At 42.3% G+C, this 12,924-nt stretch overlaps 1 protein-coding gene across 1 annotated transcript in view; it reads right to left on the minus strand.

Annotated features, from left to right (window-relative positions):
- AOAH (acyloxyacyl hydrolase) overlaps positions 1 to 12,924 on the minus strand; it is a 77,544-nt gene that overhangs the window by 18,573 nt on the left and 46,047 nt on the right. The window contains exons 14-17 of the mRNA XM_064418246.1: positions 12,331 to 12,413; positions 7,013 to 7,049; positions 5,866 to 5,940; positions 343 to 515 (exon numbers count right to left, since the gene is read on the minus strand). Of these exons, the coding sequence (XP_064274316.1) occupies positions 343 to 515; positions 5,866 to 5,940; positions 7,013 to 7,049; positions 12,331 to 12,413 (368 nt within the window). The remainder of the gene's footprint in view (positions 1 to 342; positions 516 to 5,865; positions 5,941 to 7,012; positions 7,050 to 12,330; positions 12,414 to 12,924) is intronic.

A 12,924-nucleotide genomic window follows, 5' to 3' on the forward strand; every position in this document is an offset into this window, starting at 1 on the left:
CAGGAAGAAGTGCAGGCAGGCTGGTCACAGTTTTGGGCCAAGACTGCAGTCGAACAGCTTGTTTAGACCACCACAACATGTGTTGAGCCTGGTTTGGAGCTGGGTGGGTATGGCTTGTGAGGGAACCAGGCAGAATAGGTGTCTAACCTGTCCTGCGCTGGGAATGGTAAGAGCTGTTCCTACTTCCGCAGCACAGCCAATATCTGCCTCATATTTCTCAGATCTCCTCCACTCTGTCAGGTTTGCTTGAAGTCATCAATAGATTCATAGATTTTTTTAGGGAGAGAAGCTAACATGAATGGGCAGATGATCAGGAGGAACCCCCCAACACCACAAATTTACCTAGAGGATGGTATCTGTTGTGCAGGTTATCCCAGAGAAAGCGACCATCCACCAAGCCTGTCAAAATCACATGGCTGCCATTTGGAAGGCGGGAGTCCAGGTATCGCAGAGCTTGCACCACATTGGAGAGCATTTCTTTGGGTGTGGTCATGTGGGCCAGTGTGTCACGTTCACTGCAGGAGAGGATGCCAATAGGACATTGTGTCAGGAATACTGTGTCCCCAGAAGGGCACCTGAAACTGTCATTTTCTCTGTCTGCTGCTCTTCCACATTAAGTCAGCTGAATAAAACATTAGAAAAATGCTGTGGTGTCTCTCACTTGTCATTGCCAAAGTCAGATGTGATATAAAAACCTCCCTCCCTCAGTGAACCCCATCTCTCTGCTAAAAACAGACAAATCAATCCCTTTTTTATAGAGTGGACTCCTGTTGTGGGTTAACCTCAGTGGGCAGCTAAGCATCACACAGCTGCTCACCTGCTTTCCTTCCTCCACTTCCTCCCCAGTGAGACAGCGGAAGAAGAGAGATTAAAAGCAAGAAAACTTGGGGGTTGACGTAAAAAACCAAATCAAAGCAGTTATTGTTCAATAAGTGAAGAAGTAGAAGAAGAGAGAAAGCGGGCAAAGAAGTAATGCAAAACCAATCCCTCATCACAGCTGGGTGAATATAGGACTTCTTTCCCCATGGGTTCCTGTACATACCTTACTGTCAACATGCTCTTTGATTATGCAAGTTAGGAATATCTAAGGTAGCTTTGTCTCTTACATGTCATACACTTCTTACTACAGCTCTCCAGGAGGGCAGGAGAGAGGTCTGGACAAAGGTGTGAGCCTGGAGAGAGGTGATACCTAAGATTAAAATAATCCATTGGGGTACAGGTGCTGTGTCTGTGTACCACATGGACTGAATGCCCACATTTTGTGACTCATTGTCAGGCGTGAACCTCTTCAATTCAGATTCTCCAGCTCAGGCTTATCCTTCCTCTCTTGTATTTAGCTGTAAATGCTGCAGGAGTGTGAGGGGAAATTAAATCCTAAAGTTGAAATACATTTCAATTTATATAAGAAAAAAAAACAAGCAGAACCACCCCAGGCTGCCTGGAGAACACTGCTCTAGTTATGTTATTATAGCAACCACTTTATTACAGAAAAAGCATTCACGCACTCTCCCACCCGAGAGCTATTGCTGTGCTCTCATGGTGCACGTGTCCATAGCAGGGGCTGACAGCAAGGGGGGAACACAGCCCTGAGAAGGCTGTCCCATCCCATCAAGAGAGGATCCCGCCACCTTGGGAAGCAGGGCCTTGTGACAGTTTTCATTCTGTCTTGGTGGTGTGGCCCAGCTGAACAAGGTGTTCAGAAAGTAAGGTCAAGAAAGACAGGGGATGTCCTTCCAAGGGAGAAGGTTGCACTGATGACCACCTGTCACATTCACATTTTCTGAAAAATCCCCTCACCCAGGATTTTTCTCCTGGGAAGCTGAGAAACCTCAGAGAAAAAGGAAATCAATATTATCTCATTTGCTTCTCCTGTGTTTTGCTCCTTTGGAATGTGTTTGGAGATGGTTTACCAACAGGTGATTGTTTCATTGGTTTCTGCTGTGAACTATTTTGACTCATTGGCCAATCAGTGCCAAGTTGTGTCCGGACTCTGGAAAGAGTAATGAGTTTTCATTATTACCTTTTTAGCCTTCTGTAAGTATCCTTTCTGTATTCTTTAGTTTAGTATTCTTTAATATAATATAGTATCTTAAAATAATAAATTAGCCTTCTGAGAACATGGAACCAGATTTATCATGCCTTCCTTTGTCTGGGAACTCCACAAATACAATAACCACCCTCATTGTTTTAATGGTTCCCAGATTTTGTCCTCTTACTTGTGCTCTTAGTTTGTAGAAAAGCAATCACCTTAGCGGCCAGAAGGCTCCATCCAGGTCCTTTCCTTAAGAAAGTCCTTTCATCTCTTTCTTGGCTTCCCAGGGGTAAGAGAAGGGCAAACTTGATGCTTGCAGTGCTGAGCAAGCTGAATTGGGTCAGATTCCTTGTCAGTGAACACCACAGAAGCAGGAGCTTTCCAAAGCATTGTTGCTCTGTCTTGAGGTGTTCAAAATGTTTAGATTCAGAGGGGGTAAATGGATGTTGAATCCTGTGTGGGAGAACCACATTCCCTTAGAAGGATTTGGGATTCTTCACTGAGCAGCATTTTGCACACAAAATAATAATTGGGTGAGTTTCCTGGACCCAGAAATTTATCTTAATGCAGTATGTGTTGCTGAAGTGTTTGAGACTTTCTAGCAGGGAGAACTGAAAAACAGCTTTAGGATTCAGGTTTATCCTTGTGACAGCCACCAAATCAAGCTACTTTTGAGATAAGACTGTGGATTTGCTCTGAAATTACTTCATTTCGCCTACAGGTGTTGCAGCACTTGATTTCAAAATACTGGTCTGATGTAAGGCCTGTACCACAAGTAAACATGTCAGCACAAGCCAAAATTATTAAGACATTCATAATTCCACTTTCTCTTGCCATACAGTGTTGAATTAATGCAGATATGTCTTCACATTTTGTTTCTGTGCCAGGCTATGAAATTAAATCCGAATGAGAAGAAAGCACCTTGTAGGCATGTTCAATTTTGTCTCTGCCATAAGGACTCCAAGGTGCCTGGGTGAGCCCCAGGGTCTGTAGTGGTACCCTCACCCCATTCCCCTGGGCTTGCTGCACAGGGCTGGTATGCCCAGGGCATGAGGGCTAGAGGAGCTGCCTGCACACACGTTATTTTTATGGCAGGAGGGGTGCAGCAGCTCTTTGGTGCTGATAGCTGTACAATGAAGGGACACTATGCTCTTGCTGGCACTGGTGTCACTTTGTACAAGGTCCTTTCACGGTGGCTTGCTGCTCACCCTGCTTTGCTGCTGCCACCTTGCTGTTTGTTGCAGATGCTATAAGTGCAGATGTGTGAAGGAGAGGCTAGAGAAATGGTGCCATACCTGAAATGTGACTGGTATTTACATAAACTGTACAGCATTTGAGACTTCTGGTGCTCATTATTTTCTTGTCTGCTTTTTTTTTTTGTTTGGTTTATTTTTTTTATGTTCTAGGTCTCTGTATCCCATATTTACACCTCAGTGGGCTGCGAGATACCATTGCCATCTGTCTTTATTTTTCTAACCCCCCTGTTTGGACACCACGGTGTGGAGACTACAGGGAATGTGTAATACAGACTGCCAATTTCATTATCCTTTCCCTCTACAAACATCCACATTACTCATTGCCTCGCTCTTCGCATGGGATGAAAGACCAGCATTTTAACAGTGCTTTAGGAAGAGCTGTGTCTCCAGTGTGCTCAGCACACCACCCTCGTTTAAGACAAAATACAGGATAAGGCCAGGAAGGCTGTATTTCTGCAGTTTAGAGCTGTCCTTGAGGAGGTTTTTATTTGCCAAGCCCTAAGTTTAAAGTCAAGCCCATCGGATGCTCTGCATCCTCTGTAACCTCTGTAGGTAAATCAGAGCCAGGGCAACTACACAGTAACTGGACACTGAAACAAATCTCTCTCCACTGTCCATCCCCCTCAATGGAAACAGCACGATGCTACAGAAGCTGTGGCATCTTTCCTTGCAGGAGTCACTGGGATCACTACAGCCTGATAGCCTCTTTTGATGCTGGGAATGTTTTGGAAGAAAACAGACAGAAAATAGCAGTGAGAGTTTGAGCAGACAAAAGTGTCTCTGCCAGATAGTGAATGCTGGGATAAAAAGACATCAGAGTTTCAAGCAAGCATTAAATACTGCTCTGGAAGGTTTTGGAATATACAAATGGGTGAGGCAAGGTCACAACGGTTTAAATTTCTGGAAAATTTCTTTTTACTTGAGATGAGTAGAATGCAGTGTTAGAGAGAGGCTAAGCAAAAGCCTGCAGAATAAGGAATAAAAAAAAGGAAAAAGAGGTGCTTTTAGCAAAGGCAGTGACACAGCAGAATTGAAATATGTGCACAACAGATCCTGGGCCAAGCCTGTGAGAAGACACCTTGAAAGTCTCCATGGCGGGAGCCATGGACTTCAGCAAAGGTGGAATTTTTATTTTTTGTGGAGGGGGAAGTAGGGGCTTTATCATCCTGGCAATGGATGCAATGATCTCTCCATAAGTTTCCCAGCAAACAGACCCCCAGGACAGTCTTGTCAGCAGGTACCAGGAAGCCTGTGACTGCTTTTCCCTTTCAGTCAGAGCACGGTAGCATTGCTTTTGAGGATTTGTACACCTTTTCCCTAACAGGAGCAGGGTGCTGAGGGCAGATTTGGCAGTTCTGGGCAGGGGTGCAGAGAGAGCCCCAGAAGGCAAAGGTTTCGTGGCAGGTGATTTCTGTGTGCTGCCTGCATGTGGCTAGGGTGAGGGAAAGGACCTAAAAGGTGCCCCTGTGGCCCCACTTCTGCCACAGCTGAGGGCTCCCAGTTTCTGCAGTGCCAAGGAAAGCCCCGCCTGGCTTTGGACATCTTCATCTGGAACACAACACCTGGCAAACACAGTTTCAACCCATGAACTGCCTGTTAAGCAGTTTTAGGACACCAAACCTTGGCCATTTTCATGGGCACATCTGACAGCCTGCATATAGCTCCTACTTTGTTATACAATCTACAGGTGAGAATTTTCAAAACCTTTGGCAGGAAACTTAGCTGAGTGTGCAGCATTTATTAAAGTGAGTGTTTTGAAAGTCTCTGTGTAAGTAAGATCCATTTCTTCCATGTATAAGAAATGATGAAGATTGACCATGGTGAAAATAATGTTGCACTACCAACAGCACTCAGACCTGCAACACCAAAACTGCAGTATGGATGTGCTGTGCACTGGCCTGGTTGCAAGGTGTTTTCTGCCTTCCCACTTCCAGGAGGAAGGGAAGCATTGAGCTAGTGACCTCTTGGTGTCCCTGTGAGCACTGCTAATGGGTAATACCAGGACTATTCGTTTTGAAAGCTTCCGTTCATTCTCCTGCAGAGTTTATGATGTGAATAAAGCCAGAAAGACAAAACACCTCATCAGGAGAGCACAGCAAAGAGTGCAGGAAGCAGAGGCAAGGTGAAAATGGACCTCAGTAGGGGACTATGTTGTCATTCCTCAGAAATGATGAACCAGTCATGCTCTCCCTCCTGCGAGAAGGTGGCACAATGGGTAAGATGGATATACATGCTTTTAAACACTTCCCCCCAACCCCCTCCTGTTGTTATTATTCATTTCCTCTGCTAAGTTAGAAATAATTACTTCAGACATACCATTAGTCATTTATGACTGGCTTATAAAAGAAAGAAAGAAATGCAAGCTCTAAATGAGGACAGGTAGGTGCCTATGACAAATACAGGTAAGGAAAAAACAAGTATTTTCAGCAGAAAATTAAGAAAGAAGGACCAATAGCAAAGAAAAATGCCATAATGGAGAAAGACAAAGCAGTGAGACGCAAATGTCCAGGCAGTCAGCAGTACTCTAAAGAAGTCAAATTTATGCTACTATAAGTGTTCATTTAGTTTACACCTTACCCATTGCAGACATCATTCCCAATTGTAGCGTAGATAACTATGGCTGGATTGTCCAACAGCTGGTTTCTGGCCAAACTAAAAGATAAATATGGAGCTATGTTAATGGGGAAATACACTCTCAGTGTCTGAATCACACCCCATTCTTTTGTGAGATCACATTTGGAAGTATTCTCCTTGGATCTGGCCAATACCCAAATGACTGCTCCTATGTGTTTGAGAGGGTTTTTTTTATTTTGTTTTGGTTTTTTCTGTTTTTTTTTTTTTTTTTTTTTTTTGGCAGGCTTTTTTTTTCACTCTAGTTTTATATTTTACTAAAGTGACTTAAATGAAGTTATTTTCCCTTCTCCCTTTTGCTGCTCATGGACTTGTCTTTTTCACTGTTTTTCCTGCTGGCTTTCCATTTCCTTTGTGTTATTCAGAAGCCAAATCAAATAGTTTCACTTTGGGGCAAAGACATGAATCAAGATGGGAATTTTTTAATCATAGATGGGAGAGGAAGACTAGGTTTGGCTGACAACTAAATCTATGTGTAGAATTGAACTCAAGTTTAAATCAGGATGTGGTTTGAATCTCTCTGCTAGAGGGCAAGAATTCATTACTTCTTTTTCAGGACGAGAGAAAAATAAATCCTTTAGGACACAAACTATATCAGTGTCAAGCAAATGAAATCAAACCCAGCTGACCCACAACCCACCCAAATTCATCTGAAAAGGAGAGTTGCAGCCTCTCACTACTCAGTAGCTACTCAGCTGCATCCATATGGAAGTGACAGTGGGCCTGCCCATGTCTATCCACATTGCTACACGCAGTTAAGGGGACACAACACACAAATTTATGGAAAGGCTTAGTCCCTCCCCTAAAATCCCTGGAAATGCTCCACTGGCTTAACAGAGCCAAGTTCGAGGTCCTGGAGATGATGATATCCACACTTAAACCCAGTTTTCTTCTGTTTATTAATGTTTATACTAGAGAAGAAAGAGCCAGCACTTCAGAGCACACTGAAGGGAAGCAGTGCTTTTTAGAACACTCATGGATAATATAATCCTCACAGTGATTCGCTTGTTTCTACCAAAGAGGTAGAACTCCATCAGTGCCCAGAACTCCTCCAGTACCTCAAATTAGCTCTTGAATCCTGTTAAGCACTCACCTTTTTATTAAAGAGAGGAGGTTTCCGGAAGAACCACCTGATCACACAAAAGGGGAACAAGAGAAATAGTACAACGTTGTTATAGGGAATGCAAAACCAAACTACATTGCATATTTCCAAGAATGTAGAAGCACTAAAAGTAAAAATGGAGCAACAAGTCATCTCTGTAACCTTTTTAGTTGTTGGCACTAAGAAGTAAAGCTATATCCAGGGACCTGCTGCTTTCTTATCTGAATTGCACACTTCAGCCTGTAGAAAATCAAATACTTTTAACTGCAGGGTTGTTTGGATCTGGCTTTTAATCCAGATCTGGCAGCTCCTTCCCATCTGTTGAACATAGTAGTCTCCTGTAAACCAGCCAACCTGACTTGTCAACAGTCAATCTATTTTAATGTTCCCTATAAATTGCAAAGGGAACTGTTCTCACTCTTCTGAGAGAGTAAGTGTCTCACAGCTATACCACATTGGGACTGATTCAGGTCCTAAACATAGGCACCAAGTGCCATTTTTGACATCCCAGAGTATCCAAGACACCTGCAGCAGGGCTGGCAGATACATCACAAGATGCATGAGAGACTGTGCACTTCTGGAGAGGCAGCTGGAGGTGGGAAAGATACCATAAAGCACCTTAAATAGCTGTAGACACCAGTGTTTGGGCTCCGGCAAGGCTCTCCCCACAAGTGTCAGATTTTTTCTAAGTAGTATTAGGCCAGAGCTCCCAAGAGGCTCTGCATTTCAGTAGCAATTCACCCAAAGGGTTGGATGAAAATCTTTCCTCCTTGAGGAAAGGAACTGGCTACACCTAAACATCTGTGAGCATCTGTAATATTTCATTTATGTTTTGAATGAGAAAAGTATTCCCATTTAGTAAAGCTTTTGTGCATTAAACTTATTAGCAAGTCTTTAAAGGCTATGCATATTCATCCCAACCACCTCCCTCACACAAATCAAACTCCATCACCTGGAGTACAAGAGGGATAGCAAATAAGGAGCCAAAAAAGAATTTATGCTTTGGTCAAGATGAGGCTAGGTCTGTGATTGCAAGAAGCTCACCTCATAGCAAGGTACAGAAACATAAACTTCAGAGAAGCAGATCCTATAGGTCGTACTTGGTCTTATTTTTCAGTATTTTCACTCTCTCCTCTTTTTTCATTCCATCTTCTCTTTTCTTATCCTCCTCCTATTCTCAGCTCAACGCTTCCCTGATCTCTCTCTTCTCTTTTCTGCATTGTGCTTCTGAAGCTTGCTTTGAGGAGTAAATCCTGCCCTCCCTGCAGCTCTTGAGGGGAAACTTGTGGACAGAACATCATTAAATCCCTGCTGGATTGGTATGGGGGGAGAGATCTAAGATATAAACCCCTAAGGTAGCAATAATACATTTTGCATTTTAATAGTGATGCCTTTGTTATTATCACTCACAGTGATGCCAACTGCATATATCAAGGAACCTTTTATGTTTTAAATAATCCAGTTCTTCCAAGCTGAAAATGAATGTATCAATCTGCTGCTTCTCTCCTGGGGGTTGCTGATCCATTCAAAAATCCAGCCTTTCTATTGAGAAGCTCTTTTCAGCAGGGTAAGAGCTCCACAAAAACCTCAGAAACTATGGCTTGGAACATAACTACCAAAAGTTGTTTTTTTTCTGTTTAATAGACATTCTTTCAGTTAGAGCTCAACACCCTCTGTTTAAGCCATTTTGTCACAAAGCTCCCTGGACTGTGGCTGTGGTTTCAGCATAAATAAACTAGTGGGACCTCTAGAAATTAAAATGTATTTACAAAAAAGCAAGAAGCTGTTCTTGGGTATGTATTACCTCCACAAGCATAGGTAGTTATAAGCAGCTCAGTGGAAAGCATTAGCAGAGTTACAAATCAAAACATCAAGAAAACGAACGTGTATTTTAGAAAGGAGTTTTTATGGGTAAATTGAGTCTTCAAGGAAGCTTTTGTGATACAGGATGAAATCTGTGATGAAAACATTCAAGATACAAAAGGAGATGTAGCAGAACTGTTACCCTCACACTGTTCAATGTCCTGGAATCTACTCCTGGATCTTTCCTGCCTCTCTTTCTCTCTGTTGCTTTCCAAATATTCTCAGACCAGTGAGGTTTTTTTAGTTTTGGTTGAGAAATCAAGGTTAGGTTTGCTTCCAGTTGTGAGGGAAGGGTCCACCACCTCCAGAGGATAATGGGATTTTTTAAGAAAGGGAAGGCAGAAATCCTGTTAGCATTCCTGGGGAAGCCTTTCTCCGTGGTGAAGATGCATGTCCTGAGAAGAGCAGTGGGGGAATGTCCCTTTGTGCTGAGTCTGACACAGTGCTGGTGCTTTTGTAGGGTAGCTGGACAGGAACATTGTTCTTGGTGCCTGGCTTGGCTTGCCATCCCTGGGCTCTAGCTCTTGGCTGCATATCTCCTCCACCAGATCAGCATCCTTTCCTTGCACACATGTGGGGCTGTGAAGCATCATTTTCAGAGGAAGGTTTAGTTGTCCCGTGTGGGGTTAGGTCAGGCTGTTCAGTTGTTTGCTTTATTGACACTGAGGGTAGCTTTTTAAATCCTCCCATTCTGGGAAACTATTACACCAAATGAGGCAATAAAACTGAACCTTTACAATATAGTGTCAGTGCGATGATTTAGAGAAGATATTCTGAGATTTTTCTCTTACTGGTAATTTTTCCCTTTTTAAATTCACTTCCTAATTTTCTGCAGAGTCTTTTGCTGTGACACAGGCTGACCTCTTTTTATATCCTGCAGGTGTCTGTAGTGTAAGTGGAAAAGGGTAATGTGGAGAGAAAAACGAATGATGAACACAGTAAGAGATTATAAAAAAATCTACAAGGGAATTGGGAAAAGGAAGCACATAAAAAACTACTCCCATTAATGTAAAAAGAGCAGAACAAGATAATTAGGGTATCAGGTACTGAGGTGAATTGGATGTAAATGAGAAGAACTGTTGGCCTAGTCATCCTTGACCATCTGGTTTGGCCCTTTTTTAAAAGCTGTCTCACCAGAAAGCCCACCTGGATGACTGCAATGATGGGAGCCAATAACTCTAATGCCCTGCAACTTACAGGCAAGAAAGTCAGAAGCGCCTGACTGATGACACCAATGACGTTGTAAAACACTTTCACAGAAGACTCAAAGCCTCAGGAGCACCATGTGTGCCACAGGAAGGAGCAAGGCATATGAGAGGCATTGCCAGTGTCATTGGTGCTGGAATCAGAACGCAATTTTTAAGGTGGAAATGCCCACCCGAGCCTGGAAGTGATGCCTGCATCATGATACCTGTCTGTGCAACCTCTTCTGCCTGGAAAGATCACAGACTCACAGAATCACAGAAATTTTAGGGTTGAAAGCAACTTCTGGAGATCGTCTGGTCCAACCTCCCTGCCAAGGAAGGGTCACCTCAAACAGGTGACACAGGGACACATCCAGGTGGGTTTGGAATCTCTCCAGAGAGACTCCACACCCTCCCTGGGCAGCTGTTCAGTGCTCTGCCACCCTCAATGTAACGAAGTTCCTCCTTGTCTTGAGGTGAAACTTCTTGAATTTTATAGCCATTGCTCCTCATCCTGTTGCTGACCGCCACTAAACACTCCAGCACTGTCATCTTGGCATCAGCCTTAGAGATATTTATGTGTATCTGTTTGTTGGAGGTGGAGGGCTGGGGCAGATCCTTTCTGATCCAAGTTTTTTTCAGGAAATTCCAATCATTTAATAAGTTTCTAAGTAGTTCTAGAGACAGCAGGGCTCCTCATTTGTAACCAGCATGAATCATCTGCTGGAAAGGAAGAACATCCCATATAGCCAAATTATCTATACAAGGAAAATAAATTTTCCCAAGCTTCTCCAGCCAGTTTTCTGAAGCATGAAAATTAATTAAATACAATAGAAACAAAAAGGCATAATCACAGCATAATCAAGTGTCTTTTAAGCCTGCTCTTAGGGACATCAGCTAATCCAAGACACAAAAGCTAACATCATAAACCTCAATTTATAAGGAAGACTACTGTCATCCCTTCATACAACCCCTCCAACAGCTCAGGATTTCTTGTTTGCCTTCATTCCTCTTGTTTAATATTTTCTCTTCCTGATAGCTTTTTTTAAAAAAATTCCCTCCAAACAGAGGTAAGTTTAATGATAACCCATGTTCTTGTACCAGAACTATCCTTCAGTTTAAACCATTCTTCTCCCTCTGTGATGTTTATGCCTCAAAGGAATTCAAAATAGTAATACCTTTTAATTAATGCTTTGCTCTAATGTCAATGTGTTATATCATCCCTTCAGAAGTCTCCATTGCCCTAATCCTCCCCAAAACCTTTCCCTCTGTCTCCATCAAGGTCAGTCTTCCTTAGATAAACGGGACCAAAATCTGAGGTCTTATCAGGACTTGTATGAAGAAGGACTGTCTCCCTGTCTCTAGACAAAATGCCACACCTGATGCACCTTGCAACCTTCTTATTCTCTTTCCTCTTTTACCCTGCAGTCTTGATGGCTTCTTGGAATTTCTCTTTTCACCCCAATGGCCCTGCCCCTCCACCACCTCTGGCTGATGGCCCACTGGTTTACAGAGAAGTCTCATCATTGCTTCTGTCATGCATGTTTTGTACAATTTTTCATCATGTATTTGCTGCAATTCCTGCCCCTGCTGTTCCCAAGCTCATCTAAATTATTCCTGTGTAAGGATATGCCCTACTCCAGGATGGTTAATTTAGCATCATTCACAGAAGCCATCAAGCATGGACCTTGGTCTTTGCTCTAAGGTCACCACTCCAAATGTTAAGGAGCATCAGCCTCAGGAGAGATGCAGGAGGGACACGACTTCACTCTCAAACCCACTGCTCTTCCCTGCTTAGCTGCTTCTCTACCCACTTCTTATTTCTTGTGTTAATCTTCGCCTTCTTCACTGCACACTGGGGTACTATGCAAGACAATTTTCCTCAATTCTAGGTAGATCAGGCCTGTGCATATTTATATGCATATTATATATATATATATATATATATATATATATATAAAGATGATGTTCCCCAGTCCCACAAAATAAATTAATCAAAACCCAACAGTGTTAAGTTTTGTTTATGTCTTTGATTACTTATTAAAAATCTGTTCTGAGAGTACATTAAGATGCCAGCACCACTGGGTTAAGTAAGTGCTGAGTTAAGTAGGTGCTGTTCTTTATTTTTCCATAAAAAATGCATGCAACTAAGAAGGGGCTTCTCTTTGTTCCTGACAGACGTTCATTAATGCAGCATCAATTGTCACCACTAGTAATGTCAAAAATAATAATAATAAAAGAAGTTTAAAGAAGTCAACATACCATTTTGGGAAATGTTCTGCAAGTCTCTGTGATTACAGCGATTTCTCCTGCGTAAACGTAGATACAAAGAGTCTGTCCACCCTCTGAAATAAATTGAGAAAATGCAAAGTGCTAAAGTCATATGATAATGATGAAAACACAACTGATATTAAAAATGAAGTATGTTCTTGCGTCTGGAAAATTCAATACCCCAGTTATGTATATGCTTCTATTTCACCATCTCTGTCTTTTTGTGGCCATAAATCTTTTTAATCTTGAACAGAATGGCCTAAAATAAAGCAAAGATAACTGCTCAGAAACTGTAAACTGATGAACAGTTTCTCTGACATTGTTCCATCCAAGAACAATGCTTTTATCCTGGTCTTTCAGATAAGGCATTTAAAAACCTTTTTGTTATACATCATTTATCAAAACAATTCTGTTGGTTGTTCACAAATTGACTTTTCAATTGGTTGTTATGGAACAGTAAGTAAAAGAGAAGAAATATTGGCAGGGCAATCATTTCCCAACATCATAAATCTTGGACAGATTAATCCGAAAACAGGTTACACTTGACTGTTATAAGTTCTCTCCTTTATTTTGCAGTGTTGAGAA

The sequence above is a fragment of the Passer domesticus genome, chromosome 1, assembly GCF_036417665.1.
Source record: "Passer domesticus isolate bPasDom1 chromosome 1, bPasDom1.hap1, whole genome shotgun sequence".
NCBI classification, from domain to species: Eukaryota; Metazoa; Chordata; class Aves; order Passeriformes; family Passeridae; genus Passer; species Passer domesticus.